The 20,244-nt window shown below is 49.2% G+C and overlaps 1 protein-coding gene across 1 annotated transcript in view; it reads left to right on the top strand.

Annotated features, from left to right (window-relative positions):
* The window catches only part of LOC138480784 (adrenodoxin-like), a 364,929-nt gene extending 345,055 nt beyond the window's left edge, over window positions 1-19,874 (top strand). Inside the window, exon 4 of the mRNA XM_069612526.1 lies at window positions 9,045-19,874. Coding sequence (XP_069468627.1) covers window positions 9,045-9,165 — 121 coding nt within the window. The 3' untranslated portion in view covers window positions 9,166-19,874. The remainder of the gene's footprint in view (window positions 1-9,044) is intronic.
* Window positions 19,875-20,244: the final 370 nt, after the last annotated feature.

Here is a 20,244-nt window from a genome sequence, read left to right as displayed (position 1 = left end):
ATGGTTTCCACACATGGCCACAATGTTTAACTATGTGTAAGGCAAGAAAGCATGGCACATCAGCCAGTAAGTACTCTCTCTGGGTAGAGGGGCTTGAATGGGGATCTGCAACTTGTGGTTCCCATGGTGCTTTGAACTACGAATTCCATGATCCATAATCCCACACTATTGTCTATGCTGGCTAGGATTGATGATAGTTGTCGTCCAAAAATTCCCCGAGAGCCAATGGTTGCAGACCCCTGCTCTAGAAGATGGCATGTTACTGTTACGCATACACCAATGTGAAGTCTATTTACTATCTCTCAGAAGTACTTCTGCTCTGAGACATCCATAAGCAACAATGGGCCTCATTACGAGGCTGGCGGCCGCAGAATGAACAGTGCCGGTAAGGAACCGGCACCGTTCATTCCGGGCCGCCACATTACGAGGTCTGCAGCGGGTCCCGCTCTGGACGCCTGGCCAGACCAGACGTGCAGAGCGGGTCCTTCTAGCAGTCCAGGATGTTAATAACAGGCCTGTCATTAACTGGCCCATTGGGGGCTCAAATGGGAATGGGGACGTACCGGGTCCAGGTCCCGCAAAAGGGAATTACCGGGCACTGCAAGGTCAGAATGGCCCAGTAAGTCCACTTTTGCAGGACCCTGACCCGAGTTTGGGGTAGCCATGCCGATTAAAACAGCATGGCTACCTCCAAACTCGTAATGAGGCCCAATGTCTTGTTGGAAGTATAGATCATTAAGAATATGTGTGTTTGTTAATATCCATAAATGCTGCTCCTCAGAAATCACTGTAAATACATAAATGCTTCACTGGCCCATGCCATTCCACCAATATGTTACTCCTTGTTATGATTCTGCAGTCCCTTTACTTGACAGCGCCCTCTCGTATGGCGGCAGAAACAGTATTTGATTGGGGGCGCTGTTGAGCAGCCGTCAAGATGGCTGCCTAGCTCTTGAGCTCCGTGCACAGCCGCTCTTCATCCGATGACATCTGCGGGCTAATGCAGTGCTGCGACTATTCGACCGACCCACTGGCATCCCTATAGCTGTAGCTACGTGTCGATGTGATCCTGACTCGGATCGGACCTTGGGAACTGGAGATCCACTCTGCGAGACCCTCGGGCCTACCCCGCAGCATCCCTCCACTGGCCCGCCTGCGGTGACGTACATCGCTGGGCCTGTGATTTGTGCCGGGAGCGCCGCAGACTGGGTCGCACTTTTCGCCGGACTGGCGCCCACTGTTCGGGCCGTGCCCTCTGCCGACCATCCTGGATTTTCTTTGGGCTTCGTCTAGCCCACTCTCCCCGACCGTGAGGCCCGGCACTAGAAGGCCCCTGGATGTCTCTCCTCCGCGCGACTCGACACTTGGACGGCGCGCCTCACTGGGGGGAGCTGCGCCCACTGCTGGGCTTGGCGGCGGCGCTTGACTGGGGCCCGCTAGTCTGACATTAGCGGCCTTGTCGCGCCCTACGACCTCCGCTCTGCACCATTGCCGAGATCGGATCTACCTCCGGCGACACCCGAAGACCTGAGAAGTTACACCTACTTCCCGACTGGACACTTGCAGGCTACATACCAGGTGAGGGGCTGCTGGGGCTGCGGCGCGCTGAGGCCCCCGTTACCGCTACAGACCATCCCCGTCCTGGGCCTCGGTCCCCGTGCCGGGCGGCCCCGGCTGGCTCCCGCGCCACTCTGATCGCTCTCCAGGCCCGTGTCCCTACATCCCGGCGGACTCGGGTCGGTCCGCTCCCGCCACCCCCCGGGCGCGGCGACCCCGGACTAACTCTGGGGCCCACACTCTGGCGTGGCCTGCTGGTCTTCACCTTCATCTTCACGGCCCCATGCAACACCCGCATAAGCACTAAGGCCCTTACTCCTGCGGTTGGTACTCTCCATGGTGCTCACTCCGGGCCTGTTCTGGACACCAGCATCACCCCCCAGAGCGGTTGGATCGCGCCATCCCTGCTGCTACTCTATACCTTCCTGACGCCACAGCTCCTATCACCTATGTCGGGATCTGCTTGAATTGGCGAGCTGGACCATTGTCATCTGCCTTGAACCTCTCCTGCTTCTTCCCACACGAGTCTTCACTTTGGCCGCTCGGGGCCCCGCCACGACATTCACGATGTCCAACAGATCGAGGAATAACAACAAAACCGGGGCCATGGACAAATTCGCTAAAGCCGCCCTGAGACCCGACTCGGCCCACGCACCATGCGACCCTGCTGATGAACCGCCGGGCGCAGAGGCACCCACTACTGACCTCACAGCGATAATGGAGTCCATGGCTAGAAACTTTGCGGCCTTTCATGAAAAGCTCGATGACATTAATGCCAATGTAGCCTCACTGAGAGCCAAACTGGATCAGCAGGGGGCCCGAATCACGGAGACCGAAAACAGGATTGGCACCAATGAGGATAATATATCTACACTCCAGGGCACGGTGTCCACTCTGGTCTCGGATATGAAGGCGGTCAAAGCCAAATGTGATGACCTCGAATCTAGGTCACGCAGGAACAATATACGCATCGTGGGTGTCCCTGAAAATGCGCTGAAGGGTCGACTGGAACTAGCGGTCGAGGAACTCCTGAAGAAACTACTGGGTAATCCGGACATGTCTCCCTTCTTCACCATTGAAAGGGCCCATAGGGCGCTCTCACCTCGGCCTAAACCCGGTGACTTTCCGAGACCCATCATTGCCAAGGTCCTGAGCTTCAAAGACCGCGACCTAATTCTTTGCCTCGCACGGGAGAAAGGCGAGCTACGCTTCGACTCACAGGTCATCAGGATCTTCCCCGACTTTTCCACCGGAGTTCAGCAGGAACGTCGCCAGTTCCTTGGAGTGAAGAAACTCCTCAGGGAAAGGAACATCCCATATGCTATCCTCTTCCCTGCACGCCTGAAGTTCACGTTCAACGATAAACTATACTTTTTTACAGTGCCTTCTGAGGCGGTTAAATTCATTGAGGCACATGTTCCGCTCCATCCTCCGGCTGATGACAACATGAGTAACGAGTGAACTCTATAATTGCCTTGTGATGCCTTGATACTATGCTAATGTGTGGACTGAGTCCCGCCTCTTTCGGTTCGCACACGCGAGCGATCACACCTCTGTATCCACTTGTATGCAATGCTTTCCTATGTGGGCTTAAGTATTGCTCCTTGAGGAGCAACTGTCACCTCGTCCAAGTCACCCTACCACACTTACTCCTGCTGCCTTCTAATATGCACAGCTCCCGTGGTCTGGCCGCAACCGTTCCCCTCTATCCACGACCACTAGAAGGTGGTTCCTCTCATAGCTCCGCTTGGGCTGGGTTGCTGAATCTATGTGATATGTGTGTTGCTCGCTGCGCTCCATGGGACGGGACTGGGGTATCAAAGTATTGCCCGCTAACAATGTTCGTTCTGTAACGGAACCAATGGTTCCTAGCGTGCTCCCGCACGGCAACGGCGCACCCCACTGCGACTGCACTGGTTTTGTATACGCCCTTATTGTGGGCCAGCCCCTGTTGGGCTTTTGCGCAGTCTGGGCCATGTTGGGGTCGGCCCGGCTCTGCACAGTCGAGGGTGGGTATTGTTTACACTGCTGCAGTTGGGTCAGCAGTGAGGGTGGGGGGCGGTGATGGGGTATTTGAAAAAGACGGCACACTAAGGCTCACGGCGCACACACTGGCAATACATAAGCGCACTCCCGACCTGAACCCGACAGTGAACACTGCTGCTACACCTGGGATGTTCATTGATACGGGTACACCGGGATTAGAGATCCGCCATTGACATGTCTACCGTTATAATGTCCTGGAACATTCGCGGATTGAGCAATCACACCAAGGCCCGCAAGATCATGGCCTTTGCTAATAGACATGGCTGCAGGATACTACTCCTGCAGGAGACACACTCCAATGCCCACATTCCGGGCACCATGGCCCCGTCATGGGGTCCCAATAGATTCTTCACTTCATACTCCTCCCAATCCAGGGGAGTCCTCACAATGATCCACAAATCGATCAAATTCGTCCTGCACAAAAGTTACGTGTGTCCTGAGGGTCGCTATATCATATTACATTGCACGATAGTGAATAGAGAATACCTACTTGTTAACACATACTGCCCCAACGTTGACTCTCCTGAGTTCTTTGATGCGGTAACTGCCATACTACTGGGCTACGTGGGGGTCCAGATTATATGGGGGGGTGACCTAAACCTTATTCTTGACACTGTCTTGGACAGGACTGGCACGTCCTCCCGAGCCCTTACAAGTGCCGCACGCAGGTTGTGTGGCCATATGCAGACGCTCAATGTCTGCGACGCCTGGAGGACAGTACACCCCGTGTCCCGGGAGTACACTTATTACTCATCGGTCCACGACAGTTCGTCTCGTATAGACCTGTTCTTAGTGTCCAAGGAAACCATGGGAGGGGTGGAGGGGTCCTGGATTCTCCCCCGCACTTTATCTGACCACGCTCCAATCGCACTTTCTGTGAGGCTGGGTATACCCACTCCGACTCTGAGCACTTGGCGTTTCAAATCTGAGGCCCTCAGGGACATCGTCTTTAGAGCTGATATACTTGCAGACATTATATCCTTTTTTGACCACAACTCTCTTCAGGACACCTCAGCCGCGGTTCGGTGGGAGGCTTTTAAGGTATACATTAGGAGGATGTCCATCTCGCGGGAGGCTGGGGTGCTGAAAGCTATCCGAGCCAGCCTCGATCGCTCTGAAGCTAAACTGAAACAGCTGGAGCAGCAATGCTCCACTGGCGCCGATCCCGCCTTACTTCTCCAAATCAGCGAGGAACTGCAGGCATATAATACGCTCGCTACCAATGAAGTCCAGTACTTCAGCCGCCCACAGGCTGCCAGGAAATATGGCGAGGGGGACAGACCGGGGAAGACATTGGCAGGAGTGGTGAGGGGGGAATTTGGCCGAGCTCAGATCACCTCCATCAAAGATGCATCTGGCAATGCACAGTGGGCTGACCAACAGATCTTGGAGATATTTACCGAGTTCTACAGGTCTCTCTACTCCCAGCCTCCCGAACACTCCGAACGACACATGCGCGAGCTGCTTACTCAGATCCCCACCACCGAAATCTCCCCTGCTACCCGCGACCAGCTGGACTCCCCGATAACGTTGGACGAAATAGTAACCTCCATATCTAACCTGCCCAAAGGCAAGGCGCCGGGACCTGACGGCCTCACGGCTGAGTTTTACCAAGAACACGTGTCCGTACTGGCCCCCAAGTTGCTCGAGGTCTGGGTCGAAGCGCTCCGCTCTTCTATTCTTCCCCCGTCCATGCGTGAGGCCGTCATCACGGTACTGCTCAAGCCTGGCAAACCGGACGACGAATGTGGGTCTTACAGGCCCCTTTCCCTCATGAACCTAGACACGAAAATCATTGCTAAGACCATAGCTAACCGCTTTCTCCCCATTATGCCATATCTGGTCCACGAGGACCAAGCGGGCTTCGTTCCCGGCAGGTCCACCTCACATAATATAAGAAGACTGTTCAATGTCATGTCTCGCATAAATCAAGAGGCCCAGGCCGTGGCGGTCACTCTGGACGCTCAGAAGGCCTTTGACATGGTCTCCTGGAACTACACGTGGCTGGTGCTGGAGACGATGGGAGTTGGCCCAAACATGATCAGGTTCATTAAGCTACTATACACCTCCCCTGTGGCCCGGGTCAGAGCCAACTCTTTGACATCCGACCCCTTCACACTCTTCAGGGGTACCCGGCAGGGCTGCCCCTTCTCCCCGATCCTCTTCGCCCTCGCAATTGAGCCAATGGCGGATTATGTCCGTGCTCGGCATGCCCGCAAGGGGATACGGCTGAAGGATGACCCCGAAATCATATCCTTATATGCAGATGACGTGCTATTATACATTAGAGAGCCCGCGACCCACATTGACCCCATCACCCGTATTGGTACCTACTCTGGCTTCACGATCAATTACTCAAAGTCGGATATCTTCCCGCTCACGAAATCTACCCAACAACCTACCACTGAGTACCCCCTTCGTTGGTCTCCGGACGGTGTCAGATATCTGGGGGTGCAGATATCCTTTACCAAATCTACTCTGATAACCGACAATTACTCCACCGCAGCGCAAGCTGCCGAGGCCAAGATGTTAAGATGGCGGTCGCTCCCACTATCCATGGCTGGTCGTCTCTCCCTAATTAAAATGATCCTGCTCCCCAAGCTTCTTTACACTTTTAGCAACGTTCCCGTGTGGCCTGGGAAGGCCTACTTCACTAAATTGCATACACTATGCGCTCAATTCCTGTGGCACTCCGGTGCAGTGCGTAAGAAGTGGTCTGACATGGCGCTCACCTATAAACAAGGGGGGTTCACCGCTCCGAATCTGTTACTCTACTGGACTGCGGCCCAGGCTCAACATGCCACCCATTGGTACCCGGGCTCCCCAACGCGACCACATGTTAAGTTAGAGCGACTAGCAGCTGCCGGTACCAACATGATGTCCCTTATATTACATCGCCATTACACACCTGATTCACCCATTGACCCTGTCGCCACGACCATCCACGCATGTGAACGCTTGCTAAGCCCGACGGACGGGTCCCCTCCCTACTACAGATGGCTCCCGGTGTGGCGCCTGCCTGCTCTGGAACCTACACACGATAACGCCCTGGCCCAACACTGGGGAAGGCTGGGGTATCGAGCGCTGTCCGATTTCTACCCAGAGGGCAAGTTCATTGACCCCCAAACGTGGTTACAGGGCCACACTAGATCCGCCTTGGAGACCCTCCAGTACTATAGGCTACGGGCAGCGTTCCGCACTGCATGGCCCTCATTTCCCGATGAGCCCACGGATAACCCGGCGATCGCATACATTGCCAACTCAGGCGGCGCCCGTAGTGTCGTCTCTTCACTATATAGGATCCTTCAGGAGTCCATCACAACTCCAGCACTTAGGGCGCGTGTCGACTGGGCGAATGAGCTGGGCCTGGAGTTGTCTGATGGCGACTGGGGCGCAATGTGTCTACATACTCAAAAAGTCTCCTTCAATTTCCACTACCGAGCCATACAGTACAAACTTCTCAATAGGCTTTACTATACTCCACACAGGACCTCGGCGTTCGCCCGGGCCACTGCGACCGGGTGCCCTCGCTGTGGATCTGAGGGGGCTGATCACTTGCACATGTTTCTGTTCTGCAGGGAGCTATCTGGGTTCTGGGAATGCATCTTGAAAACGCTTTCTGACATAGCTGAAACTGTGGTTGATCCTGACCCCTTGTCGATTCTGTTCGGGGTCTGGAAAACTGATGGAACCAGGCGCCTAGCTAAGTTCCTAAACATAGGCTGTATGATTGCTAAAAAGTGCATACTCCAGAGCTGGAAAAGCCCCGCTCCCCCGGCCTTTCAGAAATGGTTGCGCTTACTCACCTGGTCGCACAATTGCGAAGAAGAATACTTGTCCATGCTCCCCGCCCAGTCTCGCCCCAGGAACATTTGGGCTGCATTCAACACCTACCTCAGTATCCGGGACGAGGCCACCCCCGAATCTGGTCTGTCTCCTGCCCCGTCGGGCTCTGATCCCACCGGGTGAGCCCCCACCTTGTTCCCTTGTCTTTGGATTGCTATGCTCCCTCTCAGATACCGCCCGGCTGTTCATGTTGTGATTGCTGTATCCCTTTTGATGTGTTGCTCCAAGATGTTAATGCTATGTACCTACTGCCTTGTGTGTGCCTTGTGTACTTCTGCCGTTCAAAAATAAAAGTTTTAAAAAAAAAAGAAACAGTATTTGATTCACTTCCTGTCTCAATGGGCAACTGGGAGAATGTCACCTTGAAATCCTACTTGTCATGATACAAAGGAAAATTAAGCCCAACCCAGAATACCATCCTTTTTTCAAAAGAGCCTAAAAGTACATGTATGTGCATAGAGGTATTATTCTCGAACCAAATGCATTCAAGGAAATAACTTGTTTATATGTATGCCTCTTTTATTTATTTATTTATTTATTTTATTTATTCATACCACGCCGACAGCCCGCGGACATCAGGGCGCCACAAAAACACACTGGGACAAACAGTTAAGAGGGGACAGACTAGCGTATGTGATGTGGTATGGTATTCCTTTTTAAGGTGTTGCTCATTATTGAATCTTAATACCACTAAGTGAGGCTAAAGCGTTTGGCTCATGGGTGGTGGTTTAGGCCCATTAGTTTTGGCTTAAAGTAGGTGCTTAAAGCCACTTAGTGGAAGCCCTTCTTTTGGGTCCTGGGTGGTCTGGGCTCATGGCTGGTGGTGTAGCAGGCCCATTAGTTGTAGCCATTAATTCAGGCTACATTGCTTTGGCTCAGAGGCCTTGCTTATGCCCACTCATGGAGGCTACATAGATTTAGCTCATAATAGGTTCCTTAGTGCCACTGGTACATAAGTGCCACCCGGTCCTGGCACCTGGGTGACGCTTAGGTACCACTCAGTGAGGCTATACAGTGTTAGGTCTAGGGGGATCCTTTAGCCCAACTCAGTGAAGAGACTCAGTGAAGTCGCAAGGTGTTGGGCTTTGGTTTGGTTTATAGGCAGTTGTTTAGCTCCACTCAGTAAACCTACCTGGTTTTAGCTCATAAGACATGCTGTAGTGACACTGTTAGTCTTAGCATCTGGGGTCACTTTGGCACCACACAGTTAGGCTACATAGTTTTGGCCACCAATACTCTTGCAATTGGGTGACGTTTAGTACCGGTCAGTGCCGATAAGTAGTTTTGGTTCCTAGGTGGTGCTTTAGCGCCACCATTATTTTCGGCTTCTGGGTTCACTGAAGGAGGGCTAGGCTGGCAGAATGCAGGGCCAATGAACTTCAATGCCGTTGTCGGGCTCCTTTACCCATGCTGGCCACCTCTTAAGTATCCCTGCTTGGCATGTGGGACAATGCCTGCATTACTGAACTACGACCCTTTAGCAAGACCATTGGCTTTGCCCATGCGTGTTTAAATGCATGTTGTAGTAAGCCAATGACTTCAAGAGATGTTTGTGCCATGCCATCTAAAGTTCCATTGTGTCTTCTGTATTCTAGATCTCGTCTCGGCTGCCAGGTGTGTATGAAGAAGTCCATAGATGGCTTGACGGTCCGTGTTCCCACCCAAGTGTCTGATGCAAGGCAAGATGCAGAAGTGGGACAGAAGCGCAAGCAATAGACAACTGCTTATCCCCACTGGAAGCCAGACGCCAGACACCCCCCCCCCCACCAAGATCCCCCGCTCCTGCGGCTGCAGTGTTTTGAGATTTTATTGTGCAAAAGCACAGATATGTGGAAGGCTCTAGACTTGGCTCGCCCCATCACACTAGGAGAGGAGCAATGTTGGAAACGGAGATGATCATTAGCAAATGTAATGTAATTCCACATCTACATTGAAAATACCACAAGTGCAGCAGATGTGAATCTTGGAAACAAAGGCCGCAGACGTTTGCTACCAAAAACTCACTTAATGGTCAACATCATGTAGGGCGATAAGGTGAAGAGTGGAGCATCTTTCCTGGACAATGACATTCCTCTAAGAAGTGTTGACTTCCCGCCTGTGCCCGTGGAATCATAGGTCATGGAGTAACATTGCTGCTCTCTTGCTGGCGCTTAAATGTGAAAGCATTGAAACTGACAACATTCGTAGACACTTTTGCTACTCTTGTCTTAACTATACAATTTTTCAACAGAAATCAGGAGCAAATCAATTATATCTGCCGCCCCCAGTCTCCCCACTCCCCTCATGCAACCATTTCTTTGGACATCTTACAGTTTCTAAAACATGTCTGTATCCTTCCACTGGACATTTTGTGTTTGCATTTATTCATGGTGGATGCTTTACTAGAGGGACAAAAACAGAGAAAAAAAATAAGGGCGATTGGTTGTAAAGTTTCAATAGCCATTAATTTTTATGCATCAAAGTCTATATTTCTGGTTATTTCACTTGCTCCTTCTACAAGCTAGAATTCCTCTCTTTTTCTCTGCCTAATGTTACCTTTGCTTTTGATTGTTTAGTCATGTGATAACACCCTCAGAGAATTTTAATATTAAATATGAATTCAACTAAAGATTCTTTGGGGTGTATTTGGTAGAACACGATATTGCGGAACGACCCTCCAGTGCCGTCTGAAGAATTTCTCAAATTGGGCCTTAAGGAATCCAGAAAGGACTTGGGTATGAACTATTGCTAAGAAAGAGTTCCAATCATTCATAGGGAAGCTAATGGGAAGGGCACTGCTGGTTATCGAAGAAAGTTAAAGGAGTTTGTAGGGAGCGCTACGCTAGAGCGTTCGATTGGTGCATATTTGATGAATTTGTTTGACTATGGAATGGTTATTGAGAGTCTCTAGGGCAGAATTCCACCTCTTTCCTTTACTTTCTATTCCCACCTTTTCTTCTATAACCCTGAGTCTGGGTTCAAAGACCAAACGTCAGATTTCTTTTGTTCCTTCATCTTGTTTTTGATCTTAGATGGTGGCCCGTTTCAATTTTTCAGAAAAACACAATATTTACTTCCCGAATCTTCGCTATCGGGCTGATCGAGGTTGGCAAGTCATTCCCTCCCACCGCCCCGCTACCAGGGCCTCTTCTCTGAGGACATTCATCAGGTATTAATTCATATATTGGGTGTTTTGGGGTAATTCAGAGAGATGTTGCTAAGTGTCTTGAGCCATAATGCATGATCGTAAACTACTACATTGATATAATGTTTGGAATTCCAGCTGTTCCTAAGATTTAGGGCCTCATTACGACCCTGGCGGTAAGTTACCGCCAGGGCCGTGACTTTACCGCCATGGTGCTAACTACGTTAACGCCATGGCGGTAAGGGGATTTACCGCCCCATTCCGACCTTGGCGGGGCGGTAAATCCCCAATCCCCATTTACCCTTCCCCATTCCCATTTTTGCCCCATAGGGCATAATGGGAGTGGGGAAGGCGTTAATTACGCCACCGTAAATTACGGTGGCGTAATTAACACCAAGTTCCCTTACCGCCATGGTTTTTTACACCCGCTAAAAGCAGGTGTAAAAACCGCCATGGCGGAAAGGGAACTCGTAATTGGCGGTAAGGGGTCGGCGCAGCTAACGCTGGCGCTAACCCCTTACCGCCAGGGTCGTAATGAGGCCCTAAGTCTTAAATGTATATAGTATGTACCAATTCAATTTCTAGGGTGTGCATTGCTACCGATTGTGTGTTTTGGTCACTGGTGATATTGGAAGGGCACTAGACGAGCCCCAACAATATACCCAAAGGTTTGAGAACATATAGCTTTAAAATAATCATGTCACAATCAGCAAAGGGCAATTGGTTTCATGATATTGGCGGTCATTACAACCTTGGTGCTAAGTGCACCAACTTTACCACCATGGTGTAAACTATGTTTACACCATGGTGGATGGTGGATTTATCGCCCCATTCCAAGGTGAGTGGGGCGGTAAATCCCCATTTCCCATTTTCCCTTCCCATTCCCATTTTTTGCCCCATAGGGCATAATGGGAGTGGGGAAGGCGCTAACTACGCCGCCGTAAATTACGGCGGCGTAATTAGCACCATGGCGGGTTAGCGCCATGGACTTTAATGCCTGCCAAAAGCAGGCGTTAAAGTGGGAATCCGGCGTTAAGGGTTAACGCCGTCGTTAACCCTTAACGCCGGGGTTGTAATGACCTCAATTGACAAGAAAACTTGAATTAATCACCATTAGTACCCGGCGAGGGTCAACTAGAATGTAACATGCATTCCGATTGGCCCTCGCCGGGGCATTACCCTGCCGGGAATCCCTTGCGGACTGTAGGTGCCTTTGGTTCCCGACGGAGGCGTGGCGGCCCTTTAGACAATGAGGGGGCTCGAAATGGGGCAATCCCCACTACGAGCCTCCCCATGGCTGGAGGCTGCCTTTGTCCCCCGCCGGTGACTCAGGTAAGTTTTATTTTTTTCCTCCACCCTCCTCCCCTGCAAACTAGCCCCTCCCATCCCAACCCCACTTACCTTCTTTTTTCTTCTTTTCTCGGGAGCGGACATGCTGGGAGCAGACTGTTCCCAGTGCGTCCGCTCCCGATGGCTGCCATGGAAAGGAAAAACGGACTAATTTTTCCCTTTCCCGGCGGCCATTTTTTTGTTCTTTTTTTTCCCGAATATTGCCAACATTGCCAACATTGGTTCCAGAGTAAATTACTTGCTAAACACTTATTATTCAAGGACAGGAGTTGGCGGGTTAACTGTCAGACCGTAGCACAGACACCCTTTTCCAAACAAATTCCTCTGGAAATAATCAGACCAAGGACCAATACCACATTCCTCATATGTCCCCTCCTCCAACCATTGACCCCCATCCCAGGTGCCCCCTTCATCTTCAAGTGCAGCTCCCAAGCTTCAAGCACTGCCTTGCCCTGTCCAATCCCCCAATTTCCCGATGGAGCAGAAGACACTGGAATAAAATGGTACCCTCAATGCCCTCAAATGGGCTAGCACCTTTTCAGAAAGCCAGCCAGAGGCATTGCGTGGTCTACAGGGAGGGGGTGATGAGCCTGCCTGATTCCTTTTCAAGTCTACCCATTTCATGAGATTGACCTCCAGCACAGATTCAGCCCTTCTGTATCCCTTTGCCCTTTGCTTTATTGTAGTCTATATTCCCTATGGCTGCAACACATTCATTCACTGACACCTTCAGCAACATCATCTGCCATTTTTCTTCCCCACCAATGCTGGGTTCCAACATCTGGGTACACAAGCCCTTGACATCAACGTCTGTGGTCAATCGAGCAGGTTGAAAGTCTGTCACATCCAGCAACTGGTCAGTAGGGGCACCTATTCCATGGAATGCACCCTTATTGACACCGTCTGTGCTTTTTGTAGCCTGTCAGTAGCCACAGCAGGCATGGAGCAAGAAGTGGTACTTGACATTTTGCAATCGGGTCCATGCAGAAGAAGCCGAGACGGATGCCCTCACAACTCCCACATCCAGCCTCTAGGGCAGGACTGGCCCTGATTAACACCATGGCAGGCCTCCGGACCCAAGTTGAGAGGGGTCCCCATCCTCTCTTGACAGGGTCAGATCTGTGAAACTGTCACAAACCTATTATGTCTGCTTGCTCCAGCATCTGGTTGGGGCTTTTCTTTCCCTCCCTGCATTGCATTGGGCAGCTGCTGACTCTCTTCTGGAACACCTATGTATGTTTGCCTACATACATGCTCATTGGAGTAAAGCTAAACAAGTGGGGGACCTTGTGTAGTAATATCGCAGACAGCAATTGCTGTACTCTCTCATCCAGTGTGGGATCCACCGTTTTGACACAATGGCTTCAATCTTCTGCTTACAATGAGTTATGTGTACTCTGTGCATGCATGGGAAGAGCCTGAAATTGCAACCTTGCCCTCAAACTGAAGGTTGTGTAGTTATTCCACCGTGTTACGACTTATTCGACGCATCACACACACGGCATTGGCAGTTGACGTAGCCAATTCCATGCATGTGCATAAAAATCCCTGAAGGACTGTAGAAAGCCCACAGCGTAACAAGGTCACCAATGGTAGTTTGGCACTAGCTAGCCTTCAAACTGTGGGGCACGGCGCATCAGTGGGGGAGCGCGAGAGCCCATCATGAAATGTACAAAAATACATTTTAAAAAAAGAGTTCTTTTTTTTAGATTGGAGGAAATGGGCAGGGGCGGCTCACGTGGTCGGACTGGAGCATAAACCTGTCTCAGGCACCAATGAAAAAGTGGGCTGCAGATTCAAATAGATATTCATTCCTTTAGTCAAAGACTAAATAGTACCGCAGGAGGCGTTTAAAAAAAATGCAAGCAAGTTGTGATATTTAAAGAATATTTATTCATCAGCAATGGTCAGAACTACTAGCGGCAGTGAAGTAACACTATGCTACCCACAAAGTGGCCCACATTGACCAAAAAAGTGCCCCCTACCTCAAACAAAACTAAGGGTCAGTTGGATGTCACAATGTCCAAAGTAAAAATGTACTGTGTCCAAAGTACTATTCTGGCCCTCACACTCTAAAAATCAACTCTATGTAAAAAGGGAAAATTTTTTTGTCCTTCAAACGTGTACAAACGTTCAAATAAAAAAAAAAAAACAGGTGTAACTCCAACACAAAGTTCCGGAAGGATGGTGTTCCTTGTCCCAGAGGGTGAGTCCCTTCACCTGGATTTCTCTTTGTTCTGTTTTATATTCAAGAATATCAGTTCCTTAGGTTTCTCTTGATCAACAACACAACTGGTAAACAAAACTACGCGGCTGTGAGTGTGTCAGTCCATAACTTTATTTTAAAAGTACATCCAAACACAAACACATTCATAATACAAATAATAAATATATATATATATATATATATATATATATATATATATATATATATATATATATATATATATCCTTTCATTTTGGTAAACAACACTTAAAGTTGGATGCTAGGGTTCTGAACATCGCTGCTATGGGTTAGTGGGCACAATTCACAGATAGATAAAGTCCAAGTCACCAGAGAAAAAGGCAAGCTGTCTATTCCAGGGGGGTTAGTCGTGGTCTTCTTCCCCAATGGAACTACATTTGCACAGAGTGCTGTGGCCTCGTTTCATGGAGGTGCACAAAGTTCTACCCGGAGTGGGAAGCAATTTCTATCGAGGTATATTGGGGGGATGCCATCTCATGTCAATGCCCAGAAGACTGCTGGCCACTCTCTGCTCCCTAAATTCAATCCGTATAAAGTCACCCCCTGGTAGCGCAATCTGGTACAGTTTTCAATATTCTCGTGAATTACGGATAGACAGCCAGGGACAGCACAGAACCAATGAATACATGTGTTTGTGTGCGCCTCCCTGGATTCCTAGCGGCTGTGGGCCAATTTTGGGACTTGTGCAAGAATACAAACCCCCTACTGCGGGTTTCTCTCGACTTGTTATTCTTATACTGCACAGACTGTTGTCTGCCAGCCCCTTAACGGGCTCCATAGGTGGCAGGGTGCTGAGCCAACTAGCCAGCCCTGCAGGCCTGCAAACCAACCATGGAATTTGTACTAGGTGGACGATCTGCCCAGAGGGCTGCAATCTGGCAGGCTTTCCTCCTGTGTGACTGTGTAATCGTGTTATGGGGTCGGGGATTCCTGGGTATGTCATAGACTAAGGGCCCTTGCCCAGCATGACATTGTTGTAGTCGGGGCCCTCTACCTTTGCACTAGAGTCCCAAGACATATTAACACTAATTTTAGTAATCAGAGCACCGGGATTATAGGGTATAACTACATATTATCCCCACCAAAAATATTGCTGTATATATGGTCGTCTGGAACAGCCATAGGCGATATTTTATGGGGGGAAAATTGTTGGGGTTTTTAGGAGCAGGGGTTGTGGGGGAGTCCCCCGCAGGTTCCATGCCTTAATATCGGCACAAAAATATGGGAAATTCACACATGGAACCGATTTTAGCTGTATGCCCTCTGCGATGGTTGTGGGGTCCCCGGGACATCCCTCAAATTAGATGTAAACTCACCCACTGTTCCTACCCTTTCGTGTGCTTCGAGGAAAGCCAGTAGTCTCTTGAGGTTTGCCAACTCCGTCAGGACGAGACTACATTTGCATCCACTGACCGCTACCGCCCCCTTAGAGGATAGATCAGGGGTAAGCTCAGCAAATGCATTGTGGAAGATAGTTGAATGAGGCACAGTGCAGCGCAGCTGGCGACCACTTTCTGCGCAAGCATCCCAGCCCATTTTTCTTAGTCTGGGCCTGTGCGAAAAAGCCTTGCATCGCCCACATTGCACAGTTTGGTTTCAGCCCCTTCTTTGGCCACTATTTCCATTGATAACAGCCGAGTTGTTGCAGGCCGGAGGCGGTGTTAATCTAGTGGGTTCTACATGTTGACTCTCCAATGTAATGGGCTCATCTGCGTCTGCATTTATCTCTGTCATAACCAGAAATTCCCCCACTTCTGGCATGTTTGATGACATGCTGCTAGTGCAGTTCTGGCCCATGTTGATCCTCATGGATGCTAGTGCACCTCCAGCCATGGCGGGACTCGGTAGGGGGATGTCGGGGATATCCCAGATGGCAAGGCTAGTCACCATGCACTTGGTTCGTTTTTGGGGAGTTGAGATTGACTTTGAGGTCTCTGTGTCAATGGTGACAGGGCAATGGCATTGTCAGCCCCTACACGAAAGTTAAATCCACCTGGCACCGTCGCAGACTACTTGACAGATCCTCAGGCAATGGCTGACCAACCGTGGCATTGGTTATGGCAAAAGCTGAGGTCCCTGGCGGAAGGCTATAACTGTCAGGACCACCACTGCTCATGACACATGGGTTACTCTCGGTTTGTCCTTATCACACCACGCGTCCTGGTTCACCCCAAGAAACTGCTTTATTTCTTTAATCAAAATATATGCATCTCGCATGATTTTTATGGGACTGCATGGCCGACCGATTCTTATCTGCCCAGGTACAGAAGATTTCGCTGGGATTTTTTGCTTGAGGGTTAGCATTTTCTGGGTCTAGATGCTACTTGGCAGGGCATAATAGGAGTAGGGGTGATGAGTGTGATGAGGGGTGCTCTCTTTAGCATCCATGGAAGTGATGGACATAACGTCAGTCTTAGGCCAACCCCCCGACCTCCTGCTAAACCCAGCTTCTCACCTGGTCAGGCGCTTCAAGTCTTCAATCCTGCTTCTTTTTCCTAGGTCGGCAAAAGGGGCCCAGCAGTTCCGTGAGGTTGGAGTCCTCACCCCCTTTGGGCACCGAACACCCTGTGTGCACCAAACACCCATGCCCTTTCACCACGGGCTTCACCCTGCGGGGGGAGTCAGGAGTTCAAATGGTGGAGGGGGCGTGGCTTCAAACCGCTTGATACGGCACCCCCCTGGAGTTAATCCTGGCAGTCTGCGGGAAGTGCTGTACACCGGTGCCATTTATGAGTTTGTATCTTGGTAGGATACCTGGCGTATTCCCTTGCCAGGGTTTTATTCTTCTTCTCTTAATCAACAACACAACTGGTAAACAAAATAACTTGGCTGTGAGTTTGTACCTTGGTAGGATACATGGCGTGTTCCCATGCAAGGGTTTCACTCCTCTTCTCTTGATCAACAAAGCCATCATTAGTCCTGATCTATCCTTCTCAGGACCAATTTAGGTGATGTATTTCAAATACACTTTTCAGCATGTCCTTACCTGGTGTGCTTCAATACCAGGGCTTTCCCCTATAACCACACTTGCAACTGTCTGGTATACTTTCCTGCCAGGGCTTTCTTATACAAACATACTTGCAACGGTCTGGTATATTCTTCTGCCAGGACTTTCTTATTTGAACACACTTGCAACTGCCTGGCACGCCCTCCTGCCAGGACCTTCTTATATGTACAAACTTGCAACTGACTTGTATATTCTCCTGTCAAGGCTTTTTTCATGTGTGTTTTGGGTACACTCCCACACTTGATAGTTTGTTCTGTTTGTTCTGATTGATCTGGGATCTGCCTGGTTTACTCTTCTGCCAGGGCTTTTCTTATATGTGTACTGCGCACATTCACAAACGTAACAGTTTCTTATCCTTATTCTGTTTTGTCTTAATTGATATCTGCCTGGTGTGCTATTACACCAGAGCTTCTCTTAGAGGTGTATTGCAGACATTCACAAACGTGACAGTCTCTTATGCTTATTCCATTCGGGCTTTTTATCAGTGGTCGAAGTGTACGAAAAGAAGTAGTGGAACTATGTTCCCTGCTGGCCTGCACCCACTCCCCACAAACCCCATCACCATGTCCCCTCTGACACACAATACACACACCCAAACACTTGCACCTGCTGTATAAGGGAACGTTCAGTGCAGTGCACTGAAAGTGCAAGTTTCAACTTCTTCCTATTTTTTTATTTTAAAATGAAACCATTCCGGAATGGTTTCTTTTTAAAATAAAAGTATGGGAGCTCTAAAAGGTAATTAAAAAAAGTAGAGGAGCACCACTCCCGACCGCTCCCACTCACTTCGACCACTGCGGTTTTCATAAAATATTTATTTACTCGTTCTTCCTCATGTATTTCATTTAAGATGATTCAGTTTTGACAATGTTGCCTATATGCCCCGGTGTCTGTGGTTCTCTGGGGTGCCATCACCGGTTCTTGTTGGCGTGCATTGCTTCTTCTGCTGCGAGCTTGCAGCAACTCTACGGCGCTCCACTCCCTCTCAGTGTTTCTGCTTGTTTTTGGCTTCTCCGTGTCTCGCAGCTCCCGCTCGCCTATTCCGTGTCGTCCCAGGATTACGTGAAGTGGAGGTTGGTTTCCTAGTACCGGAGGACGCCCAGAAACCTTGCATCTGCTTCTGGCGTCCTCGTGACATACTCTCCTCAGCAATCGACTCCCTGCTTCTGTGTCGGTGAGCCAGTTGGCTCCACAGACTCCTTTCTCGCCCCATGCTATCTCAGACCACACTGAGAAAAGCAGCGTTCCTCAGCCAGCATTCGGTTGTCAGCTGCTTCACTGGTTTAAAAGTCCTGATATCAGGTTTGTTCTTCCAACCACTAGAGCGCAGCATGTGCTCTTGACGTGCCGTGATCCTCAATATTCAGTGCTTCTTTTTCGTCCCACTATTCTTGGACTTCTGCTAATGGTAGTCTGTTTCTGATGACGTATATTCAAAGTCTGGAAGAGTGCTCTCAATGATATTAAAAGGCAAATCGGTTCATGATGAATATGCAGAGTCCGGAAAAGTGTTCTTATCGATTTTAAAAGGCATGTCGGTTATTAATGGCTTATATGTGGAGTTTGGTAAGGTGTTTTAAGGATCTTTCCTAAGTGGGTGAGAGGAGGTGTGACAACATGCCATCAAAGCATGGGGAATGGCAGGGGTATCCTCAAAAGAAGAAAGGGTTACCATGGCTCGTCCAATGCTGTCATGGCTCCATCCTCAGGGCTGCCTCCCCCCATGTGGTCCTCCCTCATATAGCTGCCCCCAGGGTCGGGATCAGGTAGTGGCTGACGTCCCCTGGCCACATGGGGAGCGGCTACTGCCGGGAAAGAAGTGATGACACCATCAGATTCATCAGTCTCTTAATCCATCTCTCTACCTCTCTCTCTTGGTCTCCCTCCATATCCCTCTCTCTCTCTCTGTCCGTCTGTCCTTTTCTCTCTCTCCATTTCTTTGTTTGTCTCTCTTTTTGTGTGTTCCACTAATTTTATTTCTATCCGTCTTTCATCCCCATCGATCCAGTCGTGCTGCGGCCCCCTAGTTAGCCCACTAGAAATTATGAGCAATGACAAAATGTAGATTCTTTCATTTTTCAGTGCTGCAGAAAATCTGAGTCTGAATAGGGAAACACTGACGCAAAATGTGTTTGTGCTTACATTTCCAATTTTTACAAACACTCTGTGGTGTGTTTGAATGCTATGCTATACTACTGGGATTTATCAAGCGCACCTCTGCCATTTATACAGCCTCTAGGCACAGTAGTGGATTTGAAATAACGGTGGTTGGGTTAGGCTACTGGGGAGAGTGGACAAATGCAAGATCGCTTTGCTGCTGTGTTGATGTGTACGTTTCGGAAGTACCCAAATTGGGATATTGCTAACAGTGACAGTAATTGTGTGTCAGTAATCAATTGGGAATCTCATTTGTTTTCTTTTGCACTTGGTACAAACATGGAATTGCATATTTTATGTTTTAATGTATTTATTTGTTTCATTGTAGCGCTCCAAAAGTGCTGCTGAGCACTTTCTTGTTCCCCATGCACCCCTTTCACTACTTGGCTAATTTTCTATTTCCACTGCTAGATTTAAGGTCATTTAAAAAAAAAAAAAGATTCTAGATTTTCGTCGGATACATTTTAGCATATTTAGCAAATAATTATATTTACATTAATGGAGTGTGTTCCCTCATTAATTAGATCGTTTATAAATATTTACTCATAGCAGCAGATATAGCTTGGCTACATGCACCTTTGCCTTCATGAAGACATGTTAATGTGGAGGGAAATTGTGAAGCGCAAAGTACATACATTTCCGCTGTAAAAATGGTGCAAAGTCATTATGTGTATGGTATAAAAATATAAATTCACATCGTATTGCAAATACAGTGTATGTGTTTTCATTCCTGAAGCTCATGATTATAATGTCATATTTACATAGAAGAACAACTTTAATTTTTCATGAATGGCCTGCGTAGAGTAATATACTTAACTGCGGGAGTCGGCGGAGCCTACAATGATTTCTTATGGGAATTCAGAATGAATGTTCTCGCCCTCAGCACTTAAGGGGTTAATAGGATGTTGCCAC

Source organism: Ambystoma mexicanum, chromosome 5p (genome assembly GCF_040938575.1).
Source record: "Ambystoma mexicanum isolate Mex_15411 chromosome 5p, UKY_AmexF1_1, whole genome shotgun sequence".
Lineage (NCBI taxonomy): Eukaryota > Metazoa > Chordata > Amphibia > Caudata > Ambystomatidae > Ambystoma > Ambystoma mexicanum.
This window is presented reverse-complemented; position numbering and strand designations above follow the sequence as displayed.